Source organism: Fundulus heteroclitus, chromosome 8, assembly GCF_011125445.2.
Source record: "Fundulus heteroclitus isolate FHET01 chromosome 8, MU-UCD_Fhet_4.1, whole genome shotgun sequence".
In the NCBI taxonomy this organism is placed as follows: domain Eukaryota; kingdom Metazoa; phylum Chordata; class Actinopteri; order Cyprinodontiformes; family Fundulidae; genus Fundulus; species Fundulus heteroclitus.
The window spans coordinates 22,018,265-22,041,853 of record NC_046368.1 but is presented as its reverse complement, the minus strand read 5'-3'; the positions used below and the strand labels follow the sequence as shown (position 1 = coordinate 22,041,853).

General features: G+C 37.5%; 1 protein-coding gene across 1 annotated transcript in view; it reads right to left on the bottom strand.

The window, feature by feature from the left end:
- lamc3 (laminin, gamma 3) overlaps window positions 1-23,589 on the bottom strand; it is a 218,938-nt gene that overhangs the window by 182,958 nt on the left and 12,391 nt on the right. The window contains exon 2 of the mRNA XM_036140365.1: window positions 21,761-22,065. Within this exon, the coding sequence (XP_035996258.1) occupies window positions 21,761-22,065 (305 nt within the window). The remainder of the gene's footprint in view (window positions 1-21,760; window positions 22,066-23,589) is intronic.

The window sequence follows — 23,589 nt, the reverse complement described above, 5'->3', positions numbered from 1 at the left end:
AACTTTGACGAGAGATGGAGATCTGGGAAGCATGGGGTATGATTGTATATACATATAACTCATTCAGCTTTCTGAAGGACTCAGACCGCCCTGTCAACCATCCAACGTTTTAAAGTCACAGACCTGCTTTTACCCATTCCAATATTACTGAGCATTTACATTTCATACTACTGAAGGGTGAACTTCAGCTGGTCGCCTTTGCCTAAAGTACACAGCTGCCATCGGATTGGCAGATTCACAAATTGTGCTAAAAAGCAAATGAACAGGTATAGGCCTAACTGATAAAGTTCTTGGAGGAGTTCATTGGATGTTGGTAATTACCATGAGGGAAGCTCCACCTTGCAAACCTGCTTTCCACACCTCTTCATAGAGGTTTTGTCGCCTCCACAGGAGTATGCATTAAAACATCTTGGTTTTGGTGAAAGATAATCACTTAATTTTTCCTGCACATTAACCCTCAAGGCATGGTGTTACCCTTAGTGATCAAACCACTATTCTGGCCCACAATGCAACCCTTTGTTGTTGTTTTTTTCCAAGAGAAACATCACATTGAAATCTTGCTTTTAGCCTTTGATTAATTAAATTTAAGGTGGCAATGGGTTTGACTTTTTTTTTATCCGTGTGTTCTAATTTATTTTAGCCACACCAAGCTAGGAAACACTCCAAGGAGAAGGTAAGAAAAATCTCACTTTCAACACGTCAGAAGTGATGTGCATAAATGTTTGAAGAAGCATATTTAATTGAGTGAAGAGACTTTTTGATTTTCACTTTTATACTAAAATTCTAGTTTTTTTATTCATAGCCTCATGGCAACATTATGCAGTTAAACCATTTAAAAAAAATAACATGTTCATAATGGAGATGTCTGGGGATGTATAGTTATCACCATAATATTTTTTTCTGTTGTACTACAGTTCTTTGCAAAAGTACTCAACCCTCTTAGGTTTTTACCTCTATTGTCACTTTAAGTGATGGATCTGGACAAAATAGTCTAAGTCTAACCAACAGCTATTTGTTGAAGGGTACCAAGTAGTTTATAAGATGAGCATTAAGTAAATTTCCACTTTCCAACCTCCAAATACCTTCCTTGTCAAACTGAAGTATTAGTTTTTGCTCACCAAGCAAAATGAATACAGAATTGGTAGAAAGCTAGATGACACTAAAGATGACACTTTTGGCTTTCTTCATAGGTATGCAATGGGATTTTTCTCAGCTTAAAATAGCCTGAACAGCATAGAGAAAACCTTCAGAAGGAAAATAGCTTCTTGGGAGGCTCTTCTTGGTCAGCGTGACCAAGCAGAGCACACAGGATTTGGAATTAGCGTCTCATATGATATGACATAAATTCATGAATTGAGAGGCCATAAGCTTGTTTTGAAACTTAGGTTGCGCATTCCTTCTCATAATCTGTATGATATGTAACTGATTAAAACAGTTTAACTATGTGTATGCGTTTTACAGGTGAGACACCAGGAGCTGGAGCAAAGTCTGGTGTGCGGTAACATACATTAAAGCTGATTATGTCCCTGTTTGCTTTACATTAATAAGGTGGGGATAAATACTGGAACTCTGTATTGATCCTGCTTGTGGATACATTTTTATTTGGAAGACTATTGAGGTCATTATTAACAGGTATTTGTGGAAAGATAAAAAAACAGTTGTTCCTTCCAGCTGCATTCGGACAATGCTATAGCTGTGCTCATTCAGATTTTACTTACAATAGCCAGAATGCTTGTGTACAACTGCATTATTCGATTTTCATTTTTACTTCTAGCCAATTTTTCTTCCACCAAATGCTCTCTTACTCCAGCTGGAGTGCACTCCACTTCTCTGACAGTTCTCCCTTTTGGCAGCCAATCGAGGCCTGTCAAGCGGTTAGTTGATTGCATATGTAGCAACGAATTGGAGGATTGAGTGTGGTCACCTGGCATGCTGTTGTTCCAACGTTAACTCCAGCACTTTACGCCTAGAAGACGTGGCTCTGCAGGCTAATAGGATTTGGATGCCACCTACAATCCTGGGGCAACGGGAAAGCAGATCTATTCTCAGTCTTTGTTTTTGGGTTTCACCACCTTCAGACAACAAATTTGTATCCATGGCTTCCAACAGCAGGCTGTGAGCCCCAAGTATGATTTTTTTCATGGTTAAGTTAAGCTTAAGCACTGTCAGGTACTAAATGAAACCAATCTCCTTGGCCGTAATCAGAAATAAACAGTCTTCATTCATCCATTTCCCTAGTTCCCTTGTGGGGCTGGTGTCTGTCTCCAGTTGCCAGTGGCCGACAGTTGAGGTAAACCACAGGGTAACATCAATGGACAACTATTCACAAAATCACACCTAAAGATAGTTTAGAGCAGCTAATTAACCTAACATGGATGTTTTTTTGACAATGGAAGAAAGCTGGATTACTCACAGTGAACCCACAAATTCACAGGGAAAACAAGCAAACGCCACTTAGGCAGTTTCCTGCCTGATTCCAACCAACATCCTTCCTGCTGAATGGAAAACGTGCAAACATCTCCGCATACCATCTAGCCAATAATGTCATCATAGTCAGTGTTGTATAGTAACGAAGTAAAAATACTTCACTACTGTACTTAAGTATATTTTGGAGTACTTTATACTTTTCTCGAGTATAACATTTTTTGATAAGTTTTACTTTTACTTCACTATATTTCTGAACTTAATTGCATACTTTTTACTCCAATACATTTTCAGTGTTTGGTTAGTTACTCCTTACAAAAAGAGAAAGAGAGACTCACGCATGCAAGTGTTTTGACCCCACCTACTGATTGACTGCCGACAAAGTCGGGACTTGCCTGGCCTTGTTCATCACCACCAACAGGACAAGAAGCTGGATCAGTGGTAAAGCAGGTTAAATTAACCTTGTGGTATAGGTAAAGCATCTAATAGCAAAGAGTCCTAATTTTCTTAACTAAATGATAACCTGCAGGTGTATCTATTAGCAGGTTTACCACTTCCTGTAGGTTAACTAGACCTGGTTTATCACTTAACCATGTTCTTAGTATACACCTCCTGGTCTACATTTTGCCTGCACTTGGTTGTGTACCATTTTAAAGTGTATAGCACTGACCTTACCTGAAGAAGGAAAACTGAAAGCATACAAAAAGGTTGTATTTTCTGTCTAAACTTGGTCTAAGTTTCTCCTGCACTTGGCTGTTTATATTATTTCAAGTGAATTTGACTTTCAAAGTTTACCACAATCTAAAAAATGTCATTCAAACTGCATTTGCTTTGTTTTTACTTTTTACTTTTACTTTTTATTACATTACTTGAGTACATCTATTTTTACAGTAATTTTCATACTTAAGTACAAGACATTTCAGATACTTTAAGACTTTAACTCAAGTAACATTTCAGTCAGTGACTTGGACTTTTACCAAAGTCATATTTTGGAGAGGTACCTATACTTTTACTTGACTCCGAGATTTTAGTACTTTATACAACACTGATCATAGTGATAAAAACACAACTAATGAAAATACAAGAAATCACAGAAACAAAGTTCCCATATTAATCACTCTTTATTTGCAATTCAATGAAAAGGAAAAGTGTTATAGGTAATCCTAAATTGTTTTCTCTCTTTAAAGTATGCATTCAGTTGCGTTCTGCTATAAGGAGAAAGTCTATAGGTTTACAGGTTAATGTGCAGGAAAAGAGTGTGAGGAAAGTAATGTCTTAGGAAAACAAGTAAGCCAACACAACACCAGCATTGTTTGAAAATAACAAAACATATAGCTAAATAGCAAAAGAGATATGACTTTCAGCCCTACATTAAAACTGCTTAAACTAAGTTAAGCATACTTAGAATTATGCTCTGGAGAGATTTTTCATGGATGTATCAAGCCTGCTTTGTGCTCTTCACAAGCCTGCACTGTTGTGGTCAGATGCATAGTGTTGAGAAAATTAATTTCTGTGGTGAGATTTGGTTAATACATGTCATGGATATATAGGTACCCACTGTGACAGAGCCTTCGGTTGTAGCCAGGCGCACACATCTCAAAATTGCACCTATATCAGTTGTTGTGACTAAAAAAAAGAGTTTGACTTTTTAAGGTTTAGATTTAAGATGTACTAGCTTGCAAACATAATTCATGGCATTACATTTTACTAAAGGAGAGGGAGGAGGTGGACAAAGACGAGGAGGAGAAAATGGCTTGAGCAGCAACTCATATATTTGGTCAGAATGTGACTTGGGAAAAAAAACAAAACAAAACAATTACCGTGGTGTGATCAGCTCACAGTGTTAAGTGAAGATTGTTTGCATGGTTAATTTTTACTGCATTTGCTGAGAAATGCTGAAACATATTGTGGCGGAATAGTCAAGCACTCAGAAATAAAGGAGTTAAAATTAATTTTGGAAAGATTTGGAACAGTTGCTCGGTCTTCACATCTTCATGTCTTGTTTAGATAACTAACGATTTCTAAAACTGAAAGAAGTTGATGTGTGGTCACTGTGAAGATACTGTTTCTTCTTCTGGCTGTACTGTAAAAACGGTCTAAAAGTAGTACATATATACATCCATAACCTTCTGGCCTATAATGAAGTAGAAGCAGAAACAATGTAAAAAAACAACGTCTTCCTCCTTTAAACATTGGGTGAATACTTTGTGGCATCATCTTCAAATTATAGTCTCATTCATGTAAAGCAAAAAAAACAAATAAAAAAAGAAGTTATAAATACTGAGGAATGCACTTTGTTTTCCATTCTGTTTTGATTAAAGCTGAAAACAAATAAAGTTTTACTTTTAAATGGAAGCAAAAATGGCCATGACCTGCTATTATGTTAAATGAATTATTAGCACAAAACCCATTGCCCACAAGTGATATTATAGACCAGATTCATAACTCTGCTAATGAGGGGCAATTCAGGACCCTGGTATTTAAAACGCTTTATTTCAGACCTCCTGTTCCACCATCACAGTGAAACATTTTAAATATATTCCCAATGCTAACACACAGTTAAAGAAAATGTAATGCTTCATTTATCATAAAGTGCAGAACGATCATTACTGGAATGGTTTATGCTTGGTATAACAGTGCTAATTGTGTAATAATTCCAAATATCACTTACTCCAGTAAAAGGAAGCAGTTTCTTAGGGTTAATTAGGAGTCAGCTCATAACTTATTATTAGTGCAAACTACAGCAAAAGCTTAATTAACTTTGATTTCGTAGTCCCTTGGAATTTGGGTTCACAATGCTGCGATGATGCTGACATAGGAATAAGCACGGAGAGTGGCAAAAAGCCAGTCCTTTGCTTAAGGCAATAACTTCCAAATGGTCAAGTGAGCAGGTTCGCGTACATTGGAATAGATCAGAGTAAAAGAGTTGGCAGTAGCACGACTGCAGAGGATGTCCCAGAGCTTATAACCTTCGCCATCACCTACAAATTCTTTCCTCTCTCTTACTACGTCTTTCTCCTTTCCTTCACCACTTTTCCTGTTCCCCTCATTTCTAAGTCTGCAGGCAGTGACAGGAAAGAGAGCAGTGTCCCTCATTCCAAAGTTAATAACTTTTTAATTTAATTGCTTAAGCTCACTGTGCCCTCAATATGCTTTTTTTTTTTTTTTTTTCAGCGGCTCATTGTCATTCAGAGCCGTAGCTTCAGTTTTGCCATACAGTTTTCTGGAGTGAGAGTTGGAGGGTGTGGGGAAGACTGTGTGGTGGCAGGAGCAGGAGACAAACCGTTTTAATGGATGACTGAACAAATTAAATTTGAATTCATGTGGTAGCTTTCATCTTTTTTCCTGATTATTGAAAAAATAAATGTCGTTTACAAACTTGACAACAGAGCTCGCTTTGAAGTGGGCCATTTCTTCACAAGAAAGACATATTTAGATGACGTTTTACAAGGTGAATGTTGCTTCTTTCGAATGAGAAATCTAATTTGGCAATAAAACCCTGCACATTAGATTATAAGCATCCCAAAATGACAGCATGTACCGTTCTCTTGGCATCGTCTCATCTTAATATTTTTTTTATCATTATTTATTCTGGTTTGACCTCTCAAAATGGAAACGCGGAGGATTTTTAAAACAGCAGATGAAGTGTGTGAAGTCACTATATTGGATATGCACTCTCCAAACTGTGGCGCCGCTGACAAATCTGCAGTGGGATTAAAATGCTAATAAAACAGGCTGGATGCAATTTCTGTTTTAAGCCTGATGAAATATGTATGGCTCTGTGTGAGCTATATGTGCAGAGGAAGGTGTGGCAGACAGAGGAACAGGAAACGTTTCATGCTCAGGTAACAATCTGCATGTAAAGAGTTGCTCGTAGTACTTGGACAAAGCCGTCCGGTTTTACAGCATCGAGGAAGAACAAATACCTCCCTTACAGATTTCTTCTGTTTTTGCCTTTTTGTCACACTTGTGTTTCTTCCAACAGATTTTAATATCAAACCCCCAAAAAAATCTGTTTTCAAATTATTTTATTAAGGAAAAAGCATAAATGAATAAAATTAAAATAACTTTCCCTCCTTCTTAAGTCATGACTTAACTGTGATTAACCACTTACACAGTTATTTGGTAAAAGAGGGAGTTACTTCTTCAGTTGTTGGTTTAGATAGCTTTCCTACCTTTAATTAATTTCATCATTCAAACTTTGTTTTTTCAAAATCAACCAGGTTATCTTTCTTTGAAATTACACTTATTTGATGAACTAGGACATAAATGTAGCAAAAAACAATAACAAAAAAACAACAACACATGGACTACGTAGAGGAGCAAATACTTTTGTTTTAGTTCAAGAGAGAAAAGCGACATAGAGGTCATCTCTTCTATTTGTCAGGGAACTATTTGCATCTACATCTAATTTGATGTAGTTTAAGTGCATAGACTTCTTCTATTATTGCTCGTGTTAGAAATGAAATGGATCAATTTGTTGTAAATGCCCATGATTAAATTGTTCTGTCTCTGCCATTATAAATTAGCATTAATGACACAGAAAATAATATTACAAATTTGACAATTTTTGCAAATCACTTACTAGATCGGCTGGGATTGTAAACACAGGTCCAGAATTATGCCAAACAATGACAAAAAAGGAGCAATTTGTGCTTTGATTACATCCATTATAAAAACCAAAAACAGAGTCTATTTGAGCAACAGCAAACTCTAAATTAAAAGCAAGCCTGGCTTTTTCATACTATTATTGACTAGTCACTGATTACAATCATTAGGTGTTTTTTTTCTAACTAAAAGTTTGGTTGCTCAAGAGCACTTAAACTGTTTTATCTATTTATTTATTTTTCCTGGGGGGTGGAGGTTCAGTCTTGGTCACAAAACTGCAAACGTTACAATGGGTTGTCTTCTTGCTGGCTTTTTACATCAGAAAAGGTCAGCTCATTACAGTGTGAGGTTAGAAAACATCCAGGGCTTAAGATAACAGCATTTTCTCCTTTATAATCCTTGGTTGGATGTCCTCCAAACCATACTGATCTACAGCCAGCACTCCCCTTTGTCACCCCTCACCACACATGAATGCTTGGTTATGACCCAATGAGTACTAACATTGACCGCTTTTTAGGAAGGTTGGTCTATTAAAAATGAAATAGATTAAAAATGAGTGAGTACAGAAATGTCCTTTACAGTTCACATGAACATTGCATATTGAGGGCTTTTTATTATCAAGAATAAAAACCATTTAAACTGAAATTAGTGATAAAACAAGCTGGGGACGAGTCTAGACATTTGTACCGTCTATGCAGACTTTAGAGTAAACTGTCCGTCGAGGTGGAGAATCGATGGAGGTTTAATACCTTAACTGCATGTGTTTTCTCCTAAACACATCTTCTTCTTTGGTTTTGTAATTACTAACACTATATTGTGCGATGGGTGGGGTAACACATATCAGAATCAGAAGGCCAAGCTTGTGAGGGGATCATTTTTGCAGCTACAGTGGAAACTAGATACTTACATATACTGTAAAAAAGGCAAAACCTTATTAGGTTTCCTGGCCTGACATGTAATCTCAATAAACATTGGCTTTTTTAGGTAAACAAGACTTACAAAAAATATTTATTTCTATGTTCCAGAAGAAGATTAATAAATTGTCCTTTAAATTTAATTAAAATCAGACGCTTATAGACATGTTCTTATATTTGTAATTGCCATGTAAATTGCTTGTACAAACTCTGTTATTCGGGTCAACGCAACAGCAAACATGTTTAGAAGGAACAGGCTTCACTCTGTTCTTTCTAAACATGTGTTGACATCTATCCAGGAGTCTTTGTCAGTTCTGGTGGCTCACACTTGAGCAACCGGCTGTTGGTGCGCTGCTGTTTTTAAGGACATGGAGGCCTATCCTCCTAGGCGATTTCTAGGTTAGATCCAAATCAATGACCCACCCACCACTCTCCAGGATCAGAAGCCAATGCTTGGTGTGAGTGGAGTACTTGGTCACCTGAATCATGATGAGATGCTGATGTAATCTCTGTGGAATGTGTTGGAGGACCAAGCTTTGATTCACATCACCACTGGAACACAAACTCTCTGTCATCAGAACTTATCAGAGTTACCGGGCTGACAACATTCCCTCGGCCACAGAGTAGAAACAAAAGGAACACAAGCACATCGAGACATCAGTGCAAGCATGTGGTTACCCAAAATGGGTCTTTGTCAAATCAGCCAACAAAGATGGGAGAAAAAAACAACACAGAACATTGTCATTCCATATGTGCCAGAAAACTTTCCAAACACAACATACCAGTAAATTTCAAACCTAATAACACTCCCAGACAAAAAACTGGTTCATCCCAAAGACAGAACAGCCAAACCACAGCTGAGCGGCGTTGTTTATGCGGTTTAATACAGCGAGTACTGCTCAGACTCCTACATTGGAGAAACTAAACAACAGCTACATAAACGCCTGGCACAGCACAGAAGGGCCAGCAGCTCGGGGCAATGTTCAGCAGTCCACTTGCACCTTAAGAACAAAAGTTACTCTTCTGATGACGATGTTGTCCTGATTTTGGATTGGAAGAATAGATGGTTTGAAAGAAGAGTGAAAGAAGCTGTCTTGATCAAAAGAGAAAACAGAGGGGGAAGATTGCGCTTCCAACTCCCCAGTGTTTACAGCTCGGTCCTCCAACACATCCCAGAGAGATTACATCAGCAGACTGATGATGATTCAGGTGACCAAGTACTCCACTCACACCAAGCAATAGCTTCTAACGACCCTTTACAGTGACAGGCGGGTCCATTTCCATTTGGAGTATCCCCTTGTGCCGAAGCTTTAACTTCCTGGCTGATGTCCTGGGATATTTCTTCAACATTTCTGATTTTCATGTTGCAATCTATTTCTATATACAATCCTAGTCCTTCCTGCAGCTAAACACCCACACTATAAGATGCTGCCACCCCACACTTAATATTTGGTATGGTGATCTCAGGCTACCAATGCTTCCCCTTTTCTTCTAGATATAGCAGTGGCCACTATATGCTTGGCTTGATTAGACAACAGGTATTTTCTCCAAAGGTTGTAGTCTTAAAGCAAATGGTTATCTGGATTTTATATCTTACTTTAAGAGGAATGCCAAAAGGCCTGTCAGCCTATGTTGGTGCAGCAGCTGACTCTGGATAATGGCACTCTCTTACCAGCTTAGCCCCAATGCCACAAGGTCTTTTGCTGCAATTCTGTGGTCGATACGCACATTTGTACCAACACACATTCATCTCAGGGACAGAACCTGTTTCCTTCCTGAGTGGTATGATGGAAGTGAATCCCCTGGTTGTTTTTGCTGCTGTTTATCTGAACAGGTGATTGTGGCACTTTCAGGCATTTAGAAATTGTACCAAAGGTTCAACAAGATTTGTGGATGTCTATGATTCTCCTATCCCACTGGATTTTTTTTTTGATCGCACAATATCTTTCCACAATGAGAAAAACTCTGGTTGAGATACCGCCTTAGAATACAACCAGAGGGCTGCCTTTAATTAATTCAAATGTTGCGAAGTAATCCATCTGAAGCTTACATAACATAAGCTTACATCATTATCTGAACTTGCTCAAATTTTTTTTAAAAGAATAGCAAATATAAAGTATGTAAACTTCTCAATTACAAGAAAGTGCTAATATAATTATATAATATAATCTCCAAAAGAAATGTGACGCTTTTTATTTCATTTAGCAAATAGTACATTTTTGTTAATACTATGTGGTCTAAAACAGTAAAGGGTTAGTCTGAATTAATGCCAGACATTGGGGAACAAGTCTATGATTCTTTCAACTGCATATCAGAGAACCATTTCTGAAAAAAGTTACATGCTATAAAATCTAAATATGAGGTAGGAATCTTTAGTAAACTATAAATAGAGGATTTAATAGTAAAGTAGTAAAGTAAAGCTCATTCTCTTCCTTTTATCTCCTCTTTCTTTCACCTCTACTCTTTTTTTTTTTTTTCTTTTCTTTCACTTTTTGTTCTTCCTTTACTCTCCCATTGTCATGTCCATATAATTTGAAATTCTCCTTGCAGGAATCATAATAAAGCTATTTACAAGCATAAATCAAGTGGAGCACTATGGCGAAAGCTGTTTGCTCCACTTGTAAAAGCAAAATCTGTCGAGCTCCATCTGGCATTGAGATATCAATTCCTATTGCCATAGTGCTAGACAGGACACTGGGAAAAAAAAAAAAAAAAAAAAAAAAAAAAAAAGTAGTAAAGTAAAGCTAATGGTAATCGATAGTAAACCTGCACCCGTCCGAGACTTGACCTGATGATGCCAGAATAACAACAATTTTAATTTTGTTCCGTATTTTTCAGTCCAGTAAATGTCCAGATTTTTCTCACTTAGAGTGAAAACCGAAACACACAGTTAAGACATGTTTTTTTTTTACAACCTCAGAATGGTGAAGCATTATATTGCATTGCATTTAAGTGGGCGCACCTGCCAAATCTATAATGTGTCCCTTTGTTAGGTTGTCTGTTTAGGTTAGCTTCACCACATCTTTAACTGTCATTCATCGAAGGCACAACGTTACTAAGAGGATTATGCTGGTGAAACAATGCAAATCTAAATTATTCATTGGTTACAATACAAAATCGAAATCAGTTTGAATGAAAGCAACTGCACCATGTCATCCTCTGACTTCTGCTTTCTCGACCCTCCTTCCTTTGAGCTTGACCCAACATTCAGCAAAAAGCACTGCGGTGCAAACGACATTGCAGAGCGTTGCCCCCAACCCCACTTGACTGAGCTGCCTGTATTAGTACCTCAAGCAGGAACCAATATCAAACAATTAAAGAGGGCTATGCACCAGCATCTTTATTTTGAAGATTTGCTGCGTAAAAAGAGAACTCCTTTGGCATCAACCAGCTTTGATTCCGCATCAAACAGGGTAGTTGATGTGTTTTTGTCTCTTCTCACTTCACCCGACTGACTTAGCACCCTTAAAATACAGGAGGTGTGAGAGATTTAATGAAAGAAATGGTGCAATTGATCTGTCTTATATTCTAATGGGAAAAGAGATCACACTCAATTAAGGGTCCTCTCATCTTGTTGTTTAAAAGAAAGGCAAGGGGTGAGAGGTGGAATGAAGGAGGGCTGTTGTTTGCCAGGTTTGTCGGGAGATTTGCCACCCAATCCATGTTTTCTTAGCTCATATTGATTCCTTGAAGCGTTATAATCAGAAGATATATATTATCCTGAGGATTTTGAAGTACTGCCAACAACACCATTAGTGTCAGAATAAATGTGATTAAAGCTTCTATATTGATTGCCTTTAACATCATGACCCACTCAGTTCAAACCTCTTACATCCAGACACATCTCAATGAATAAATAAATAAATAAATCTCAATACATTGGAACATCATCCCAGATTTCATTTTTGATTTCAGCAATTCAGTCCAAGAATGCAAACATGCATTTTTTTTTAGATTCATTGAATGACTTATTTCAAGCATTTATTTCCATTAAAGTTGATTATTATATCTTATAGCTGAGAAAAACTGTTTCTCTGAATGTTTAAGTATGCTATGACACCAATCAAAACTCTCTTTAATACAGAAATGGCCTATATCGAAACTGAGGTCCCTGTGCTGTACAATATATACATTTAACATTGCTCTAGGCTCTTTTTGCTTGGATTATTGCATCAGTGCAGCAGGGCATGGAAGTGATCAGTCTGTTGAGGAATCAAGGAAGTCCAACAACCATGTTGGTCATTTTGACCATTTCATACTGTAATTTGTATGTTTAATCCCTTTTTCAAATAAATACACGAAGCCTTGCTGGTACTTGACTTTGCCTGAAACTGTGTACATTTTCATGTCATTTTTTTGTTTATTTTGCAAAGGATAAATGAAATACAATAATTTCTATTTACTTTGACTGGCGGGAATTTTGCATGTGTCTATTTTGATTTCTCCAGGCAAGATAAAGATAGAACGAACGCCTGGGCGGGAAATTGATGAACCATCTGTCAAAGAGCATCTCCAGTGGTGTGTGTTCAGGCTAGGCTTGTATTTCTTTAATTCTTTCTTTTATGTCTAAAAATATGAAAGATGAGAGAAAACGACAGAGGTGTTATCGAAATGTAACTGTAGAAATGGTGAAAGAAAGACTGAACATGAACAATGAGGATTCTAACGGACAGAGAATAATCCTGAAGGAAGCAAAAACATTCCTGGGTGGATGAAAATTCCTCATTTTCAGACACAGCGTTAGAGGGCATCCCTAGGAAATTGTCTGGTGACATCCACCCAGATATAGTTATGACCGGTGATAGTTCAGTTCAGATAGTTCAGTTTTTTTTTTTTTTTCAAGCCATATCATCAGGTTGGTGAATTATTGTAATGTTATAGCATATAGGCCGGATTATCATATGACAACTGTGTTATTTATTTATTACCATTCTATTGTCATATATGTCTACCTACAGCTGATGTCAAGAGGGAGGCCAGCCTACCGGGGTTCTCCGTGGCGATGGAAAATGGAAAAGATGGGACTATGTGGACAATTGTTCAGCCTGCTGAGCTGCCAGGGAGACAGCAGAGTCAAAATGTCCACACTGAAGCTGCCAGCCCCACAGCATATGCAAAGAGCAACATCAATGGTGCTCTCACAGCTGCACTGTGCATTATTGACACAGGCACGCAACAGCACATCCGGGAGTGTACGGTGCCTGAGGCGCATCAACATCACGGTGACAGCTCATGGGACATGGTGGTGGCCCAGCTGAAAGCCTTCATTGGCCTCTTGTATGTTCGATGAGCAGAGGAAAAAAGAAAAAAAAAAGAAAATGGACTTGGACACAAATATGGACAGCTCCTGGTTGAAAAAAATGGAGCTTCCAGTTCTTCAAGGAAATTAAGCCCAGAAATAGGTTCCAAGAAATCATGAGATTTCTCTCTAGGAGGAACTCCGAAGTGGACAGGTGGAAATTTCCACAGAACCTAGCAGATAAAGCCTAATAAATTTGGGTTCAAATTTTGGCTAGCAGTGGATGCTATGGGGCTCTGTATCTGGCAAAAAGGAAGAGATGCTGAGTAGACGTCTGCTCCTTGGAGAGAAACCAACCTACTTTACAATTTACAGGGGGGTTGAAGAGAACCAGTGTCATCTGAAAGTTTTAGGTGTCTCTTTTTTGGCCAGTTAAACACCTGCTCAACGTTGCTTTCACATTTAAAGTTTGTTTATTTTGGTCAGGTGAGTTTTTTTAGGGGTTGAGTTTCCATAGATTTCCTCTATTGTTTTTTTGTTCTCTGTTGTGTCTTGGGTGGAACTAGCATATGCATTTACAAGAAGCAGATTGTGTGTCTACTTGAAAATGTGAAAGATGTAATCTTCCTATTAGTATTTTTATAGGTACTATTTCCCACAAAATGATTGAAAAAAATATACCAAATGGATTTTGAGTTCTTGAAAATTGTCTTGGGATTCATGTTTTACAGTAAAAATGCTTGATCTTTATTTATTAGTTTGTTGACTTGCACAATGCAACATATACCTGAATACGATATTTGTCTCAAACTTAGAATTGAACCGAGGTCTGATCATGATGAACGGCTAATGTTAGCCACCACTGAGAATCTTTTCACATACTGCATTGCTGTTTGATAGGGTGGATGTTCTCCAAAAAAAATCACAAATACTGTTGAAAGAAAAAAAGAACAAATTGGAAGTTCTCTTCCAACAACATTTCTAATATTAATCTCACCCTGTTCACCATCTATTTCAACTCTAACCCTCTGGCAGACATTTTAAAATAGTTGTTCTATAGGGTGAAAAAACTCATGGTTCAATAACCATTCACTCAATGCAGTAAGGCTCCTTTATGACCTTAATATGTCCCTATCACATAAAGTGTAATGCGAAACAAAATATTTAACTTATTTTGATTTGCTTTACTGATTTGATTTTGATATTGGTTCTACCTTGTCTTTGTTACACAATGAAACAATTTGACTTTTGTATTTAGATTGTGCTTCTTCTTTGTCTCATCACATTTTGGCATATTTGGTTACTGATCATTGTTGTATACTCATTTTATATCAATTTTTACATATAGTAGTGTGGAATGTAGTTTTTAATTACTTTTACTAATTGCACTTTGTAGGAGAGGTACTCCTAATTTCCTTCTATTGTTTCACTGTACATTAACAATGCACTAATCAAATCAAGACAGACAGGTTAAGGTTTAGGAAAATATATTTTTTTTAAATAATTAGGATCTGAGGTTGTTCTATTATACTAAGAAAGTGACTCACATCCTGTCTAAAATACATTTTCCTCCCCCTACCTAAATGTTTATGTGTCCATCTTCCTTGTATATTCTATAGTTTCTTAAAACAGCCCTTTCATGGGAAAACAAGACATTTTCTCTCTGTTTTAAATGCTTGGTGTGTATTTTTTAAAGGAATTTTACTACAGGAAAGTGGATTCAAATCAACGACCTAAAGCCATAAATTCTAGCATGCTATTATCCCAGGTATTTCAGAGGCCAGTTTAACATAGCAAATGGACAGGCCAAGTTCGCACAGTTGTTAATTTGATGATATTAATCTGAAAGAAATCTCTTAGCTTTAAAAGGGAGTGCAGCAATGTTTTCTTGTTAGACTTTTACAAGTCTCTTCAAGCAAAAAATTGGAGAAGCACCAGCATAAGAGCTGAAGGAAAGCCATAACACGCGGGGGAGTGAAAAAAAGGGAGAGATGGAGCATGGAATATTGTGGCGGAGAAAGCAGAATCCTGTATTGTTGGATTAAGAAGCTCTTGCTAAACCACGGATACATTTATTTTCTTTTCATTCTCATTTTTATTACTGTCCCAGCAGCGGCAAATGAGTAAAATCTCTAGAGCCAAAACCCAGTCCTTCCCCTCTCATGCAGCTGTTTGTTGTCCTACTGACTGCAGCTGCCACACAATGTACCAAACCCATAATGGTACTAAAGGTAATCCAATAGTGCTTTTAATTCCAATTTTCACTTGCCACAGATGCAAGGAAGCTTCACATCAGGGATATAACCAGAAAGCGTACTGCTAATCCTGCTGCTCTGTGCAGTTTAGCGTACGCTCGAGAGCAGAAAGTGGCTTCATCCCTGCTGTCTACCCTTCATCTTTTTCAAGTTTAAATTGGGATCACTGTTAAAAGACATATATTTCTTTCTACTCTGTGGGAGGTATCAGGAGGCACAGCCTATTCAAAGTGCCAGGCTCTACGAGAGGTAAGGTATTATGAAGAGACACTGTCTGACAGTAAAAACGTGTTATGATAGAGCAGGAGAGTTGAGGTGAGTTGAGGCATGTCAGCTTAATCCTTTATCTTCTTTTAGAAGCTTTTTGTTTTATCGCAATTTTTGAGCAGTAATAATTCCGGCTGATTCTGTTGGATGGCAAAACAATTAGTGCAGTTAGTCTGGCTCAAATTCAACCCCCCCCCCCCCCCCCCCCCAAAAAAAAAAAGATACATATAAACTCTCATTTTATTTAGTTATTGCTTTTTTGTCATACTTAAATGTTCCAGATAAACATAATCAGGCAAATTCTGACACTTCAGAAGTTTCTATTGGTTTCTTTATGACCTCCTGGATGAGTCATTGATCCACTTTTGTAGGTCCCTCCTGGACAGGTTCACCACTGTTCCATGATTTTTTTGCTTTGCCATTTCTCTTGCTTTGCTAACCTTTCCAGACTGAGAGATGCCACCGGCTTGCTTGTCATGTTTTGTTTTTTTATTAATTTAGATTGGGACATGATGCCTTTCTTTTTCAGATCTTTTAGTCTATTTTGTTTGATTTGGATCTTGAAATTAAACCAAACAAATGCGGTTAATCACAGTTATTTATGACTCAACGAGGAAGACGTTACATTTTCAATTAGAGGCAGGTTGGTGTGGCCAGCTATTTTTCCCTCATGCACAAAATTGAATTTGAAAAAAGCTTTTAGTATTTACTCAGATTGTCTTCACATGATATCAACATTTTGTTGAATATTTGAAAGATCTAAATGTGAGAAAAGCTGAAGCATTAGAAACCTTTTACGCATCTTAGCAACATAATTTGAATTAAGATAGGTTGAGCTACAACATCTCTATCGTAAAGACAGTCCTTAGCTTTTCCTCCTCACTTTAGCTTTTCGTCCTTCAGGGAGGCTGGCGCTGTGGCTTTGCTATGCAAGGTTACACTTCATAACCCCCACATATCCTCACTTCCTCTTCCTATTTAATGATGTGGAGGAGGACAGCTTTCTTCTCAGAGGTGCAAGTATAGTCAGACATTTTTCACACCAGGACTTTGGAGAAAGGTCAGACAGAAGAACAAGCCGTTATAATCAATACTTTGATGGAAGCTTTTAGACATGCAAGAGGTCACGGCTAGCGGCTGATCAATGCAGTCAAATGCTTCTTCTAAAATTAAGCTAACTCTGCTAAATATGTGCTCTCCTCTGAATCTTTGTTTGAAGATGAGGAAAAAAGGAAATGTGAAAAGCAGCAGAATGGACAGTAGGAACTTCATGTAGCCAACCTTCCCTGCAAGAGATGTTGACAGTAGTAGTGGGACATAGAAGTTTTTTTTTGTCACATCAGTCATATTAGGTTCATTTAGCTGTTTTTGCTTTTTTCCATCATGAGCAGCATTTTGTCTATTTTTTAATGCACCAGGTTTGAATAACATTAAAAGTGGACAAATACAGTTCATCGTGATCAATTGGCAATTATGCATCCAGGATTTGCCAATATTTATATATATATTCTCTGCTAACTATCAGCAGCAACAACTTTGAATAAAGGTACTCAGTTTATTAGTAATCATTTTCACCAGGAATGCAAATATTTAATATTTTTCAAAGGCAACAAAATCTTCTGGTAACAAAACTTTAATCACAGATTGTTGCAAAATTTGAACAACAAAATAACCTCAAAAGTACTTCTTGATTAAACACAAAACACTGGAGCAAGTTATTGCGTTTGCTCTAATCATCCATTCAACTAACATACTGCTAATTTCATATGTCAGTCAGAGTTTTATACTGTTGTAACAACAACTAGATGGCTAAGATGCACTGATGGTTAGTTGTGCTCCTTTATTGGTCATTTCTTATGATACATATTTATTCTAATGTGCTCAACACAGGTTTGTGATACCTTGAATGGCCAACATTGTAGGGTCACTGTTTACATCTGTTTTTAGGAGGAAGATTGTCTTTTTTTGTTTTGTGCCGCAGTAGCAACACAAGCCTCTCCTGCGTTTCTTTCAATGGACTTAATTTACTACAGTAGGTTTGGACAATAATCCAAAACACATCAGCAAGTCCACATCTGAAGGACTCTAAAATAAACAAGAACAACAAAAAAAGCAAAAACAAAAAACTGAATTTTTTTAAAATCTGATTGAGAATATGAGTTATAGCATGACCTCAAACGTGCTAAAAAAAACAACCAGTTGTTTTTACCAGGTATCCAAAATGATTAAAATCTACATCCAAATCTTCAGTCTATTCTTCTCTAAATAAAAAAACAATGCAGAAGACTCATCAAAGTGAGAAGTTGTCACAAAGTGTTGATTGTTCTTATACAGAAAAAAAGTGTTGCATGTCAGATGTTCTGGGCAACTAAGGCACCATAATGAGAATTTTCTTTCAGTTTACAAGATTATAATGGATGGCTTCATTTGATAGAAAAGCTGACTGGTCAATTGCTGAAGAGGCTGCATGCAGATTGAGTTATAAGCATAGGGGCAAAAAGAAACAGTGTGCTGTAAGAGAGGCTGTAGGGTAGAGCCATTAGCTGAGCATTGCTTTAAGTTGATTTACATGAAAAGCTATATCACAGTTGTTTTTTTTCCTTGTTTTTGTTTGCTGCTAATGCCTCTATGACAAGAATGTTTCCTGCACCACGTACAACCCTTCTGTACACTATATGAAGAAACGCATGATGAATGATGAAAAGTAGCTAGTTACCATAGAAACTATAACTACAAACTGGTAGGGAGACATTGCTGACCAAAGAGTCATTTCCAACATATTCCCAGATAAGCTTGAGGGACTGTTCCTCTCACAGGAACACTCTCTTTGATCTCCTTCATCTGACGAACAACACTACTGTAACAATAACTTCCGGAAAATAGAAAGAACATTTTGTTTCCTTATACATTTAATAATCTTATACAGTTATACATAAAACCTGTTTATTTTAGTTAGCATCTTATCACCAAACATACAGACCTCCAGGCAAAGCCAGTTGAACTTTATGCATTTGGGTTGGGGTGAACAATTGCATCTACCGTGAGACAATTTGCACTTTAGCCACCAATAATTCAAACTATCTACTGACCATGTAATGCTTGCCACCAGGTTCCTGACAAAATCACTAACTTTACCTCCCAAGATCGAACATAAGACCACAACCCAATTTGTTAGGAGTACACAACAACAAGGATACAGTCCGAAAGTAACCTCAATTACCTAAATAGCTTGAGCAGACTTAACAAGCACATTCCAGAGACATTTAGGATTCACATTTGTTTGTTTCTAGTCACCTTAGCTGAGCTCACAACTTCAAAAGCTATCTTTTTCTTTTAGTGCTTTTTCTTGCCCTTTCCTTTTTTTCTTTCACTGCTGAAAGTATACCTTTAAATCAAATTCATGAATTCCCAGGTTTCACATCATTTTCCTTGCTCAACTGGAACCTTTTCAACTCACACAGATGTTAAAGAAACATCAAAAGCTGGCTCAGAGGAATATATCTTGAATGTCAGCACCTGACCAAGAATCTGTTGGCTATGCGCGATTACTAATAAATTAATGATTTTTTAACTTTTAAGTCTGGTAGAATCTCTGATCTGTTAATTTTTCTGTATATTCTGTGTTCAAGCAAAGCTAAGCCACGTTCGTTATTTTGTGTTTCATTATTCTAGCTATCAAGTAAATATAGAAGAAATATGCACACTGAACATCAAAGCACATCACACACTCATGAGACTCCTTCAAGCAGAGAATTACTTACATGAATTGATGTATGCATGCATACTGCCAATCCTTTCAAAGAAAAAAAAGAGGAGTGACTGCAGTAAGTGCTTTATTTAGTCACTTTTAGCCATGTTTTACTATGCCCACCCCTTTCAGACTCAACCTCAAGAGGCGGCCATTAATTCAGCACAACACTCTCAAGGCTTCATCAATGTTAATCACAGCTAAACATAACATTAGCTTCACTCCGACTCCTTTGAAAGGACTTAAAGCCATGCATATACAATCATAGCTGTAGGATGTTTGTCTGAGTAAACGTGTGTGTAGATGAGCAGATGTATTGGCAAAATCAGCTTTTGAAGAAATACTTCAGAATATCACATGCAGTGTTGAACTTTCCAGTGGATTCTAGGGTGACTTATTGACTGTATCTGTATAACCACACCCGCCAACAGGGGGGGGGGGGGGGGGGGGGGGCAAGCAGGCCCAGGAAAGGGATCACTAAAAGAATCCCTGTTTAAACCTGATCTCCAGTATCTTTGGTTGATGCCTATCTTTGACGATGTCAGACTGTGAGCCATGTGACACAATTTCCTTGGCCGGTTGTAAAAATCACACCTTTTGCACAGCATGAAAAGCTGTAATATAGGTCGTGCACATGAATTTTGTGAAATAAGGAATCAAGGCTTCTTATAATGATGCAGTTACCCTTTATAAATACATTTACAGTGAATAAGAGACTGTATTGGCTGTCATCTTGTTTATGTCATGTGATCTGCTCACAGACAGCTGTCTCTGTGGGGAAACACTATTCGTCACATTTATCAAGTTTTTAATTTATTTGGTAGAACACCTCTTTTTATATGTTTCCCAATATGTCCAGTTATCAATGAGCCACATCAAATCACCAAGTAAACATGCTTGCATTATTTAAGTATCTCATAAAACTACTCCACAAAATAATGGCTATATGTGTCGTGTCAGAAATGCTCTGTCTTCAAAAACCAATCTGCTATCCGGCAGAGATTCCTGCTTGAACAGAATATTGGTTGTTGCCAAGAAAAATGGATGCTGCAGCACCTAGAATGCAGGTGCCAAGCACCGGTCTTTGAGGGCTGGTGTTCTGGACACATTTCAATCTGTCTCTGCCTAAACTCACTTGAATTCAATATACAGGTCATTAGCGGGGCTCTGTAGAACTTAACTGCATGCTAAAAAGGCAGTTCAATCGTTTGATTTAAGTTTGTTGGACAAGGCGAGGATATAAAAGTTGCAGGACTCTGGCCTAGAGGACTATTATTATTATTTTCTAAATTTCAGAGGTTCAGCATCAACATTACTATGGCTTAAACATGTTGGCAGTCATGAATGATTATGCTGATGTTTTGTAAGCTTTGAAAAGGAAAACTGACAAGATCTGGGTAAAAGTATTTTACAATACAGTACAGTTTCTAGATACCTGAAGGTACCACGTTGTTCTGTTCAAATATATACATGCAGGCACAAAAAGCAGGGCAATGTCAAGGTATCTGACTGTTCAGGAAGATGTCTGTGTCCCAGAAATTTCTCCCAGAGAAGAATGTATTTTTGCATGAATTGTATGATGAACCCCAGGACAAAGCAAATATGTTGACTGGTAGGAAAGTGTTTTTAACTCCATCGAAACAACTCCTGTAGCATCATGGACCAAAAGACCAATTAGAGATGAAGAAGCCATTGTTATGCTTGGAGGAAAGAGGTGGAAGCTTGAAGCCTGCAATCATCTGAATCAGGTGTGTTAAGGCAGAGAAACTTCTAAAACATGCAGGGCAGTGTGACTTGAGTACCAGGATTGGGAAACCCTGATTTGGCCGTTAAAGTTTCGAGGTGGCAGCATCATGTGGTGGGGGTGCTTCACTGCGCTCCACAAAAACATCTCAAAACATCAGCTACGGTGTTGATACCGGTGTTTTTTGGCAGGACAATTGGGCTCAAATTCGAGAAAACTATTATGAGAAACTTGAAGAAGGAAACCTAAATGCCTGATCCAAGCCATACAGCTTAAAATTAAATATTACTAAATGTTAAGCTAATGCATATAAACTGAATTTTCAAGAAAGTTGAAGTTTTAAAGTTTCTCTTTCATCATTTTGCCATATATACAACATATACAATTTTTTTTGGTAATCCTACCTGACCTAAAACAGAAAAATTCTGTCTGGTTTAATCTAAGACAGTGAGGAAAATAAGTTATATGTCTTGCTTTAAACTGTAAGTAAACATCTGGTTTCAGCTTTTCTTTTCCAGGGCAAAAATGTGCCCAGCAGAGTATAAGAAAATGTCTGCTTACCTGCAGAGCCAGGCTTTGGTCAAAGTTGTAGGCACTGGGCCGACCTTCTAGGGTAGAAAAAGCAACATTTCCTCCAGTGAGAGGGGAGATATCGCTGAACTCGTCCGTACATAATGCGGTCCTTTCATCATCTCCGGGGCGAATATAACCTTTGGTAATCCTCCTATATGTCTTCCCACAGGAGGCACTGTAATACTGGTAAGGTAACCATGGCCCATCCTTCTCTGTGCGTTTGTAAATGGCAAAACTCTCCGGCCGGCTGGTGTAGAACTTCAAGCGAATGTATGTTATCTCAAAGGCTTTGCCTGTGGAAAACAAAACCATGATCACTTTATTAATAAAATCAAAACAAAAGGTTGTCTCCTGCTTTTTTGGTATATTCATGGTAAGATTAGACCAGCCTGCAATGACAATTCAAGGGCCTGGAGCTGAATTAGCACATGGTTAACAGATTTCATTTTTTTTGCGCCTGCATGCAGGATAATGTAATATGATTGCTGCAGGGTAAAGGATTAAGCAACAATATTGCTTCGATATGCAGACCATCGGTGAAACCAGGCAATAAGAAAAAGAAGATAGAAAAGGAGCATTTAAAAAAAATTAGGCACATGGTTTTCTTTTTTACACAAAAAAATCTCATATAGAAAATAAATCTCATAAACATATCATCGACTCAAAGAATGGGGTAAACATTTTCATTGGGACACCCAAAGTAATCTTTGAAGACTGTAGTCTCAGTAACTGACTGACTTAAAGTTATATTTCATTTTTATGAATTTCAATACTGCCTTTCAAATCTCATCGAAACTTTGAAGCTTGTTTTCAGCTTGTTCAATTTTTTATGTCAGTAATGTTCTTAATCTGATGTGACGTTATTTAATCATTAAAGAATATGTGGTTACATTGTGTAATATGAGCTACATTTCTGTTGCAATTGTAATTAGTAAAAAGTATTTTAGGATAAAGGCAAAACTGATTGTTAGAAAATGCATCTTACCCTGCAATGCAATGACAAGAAAATGAAAAAACATCATGACACTTTATTGCTGTGATTACTTAAAGAATTCACAGGCCAACAACCAGGGCCGGGACAATTCCTGGTATACCGGTCTGATGTTGGGGCTGCAGGGCCATTGTCCTCTTTTTTCACTTTTTTGTTTACAGCTCTACATTCACGAAATTGACCCAAAATTATCAGATGGTTTTGTAACAAGGGGTGACTTCATTTGTCCTGAAAATTGTGAACATTTTCAAAACAGGGATTAGTGATATGGAATTTTTCAAGATAACAATACGATAAAGGCCCAGCCCTATTTCAAACTGTGATGTAGTGTCAGAAGCAGAGCCAGTTGTGATGAGCGGATTGCTCCTGTTAGTATGGAAGAAACAGGTGAGCTGTTGTAACAGAGTGGGTGAAAAACCAGCTTTAGATGTAACAGTATTTTCTATACCCAAACAATAACAGTGACCCGTTATATATATTTTCTATCAGTAAAAATAAGGTAGTAAATACATAAAGCCCACAAGTGAAAGGGAATAGGATGAAATATGAAATAAATCTGCATCTTTTTTAATAATAGCTCATTATCTTAAGTACGCCGGTCTGAGGCTCGAAACTCCAGGGCTGAAAATCAGTCCCACTCCAGCTCTGCCAACAACCCATGAGCTAAGGAGCTTTATCCAGAACTTTGTTAGATCATGTGGAAAACAGGGTAGAAATTAACAAAATGCTCTTTGCCCCTAAACCCCTGAGTAAATAAAGCTGCTTTAATAAAATAAACCTTTAAACCTTATATTGAGTCATTAGCTCAATTGGAAAAAGAATCTAC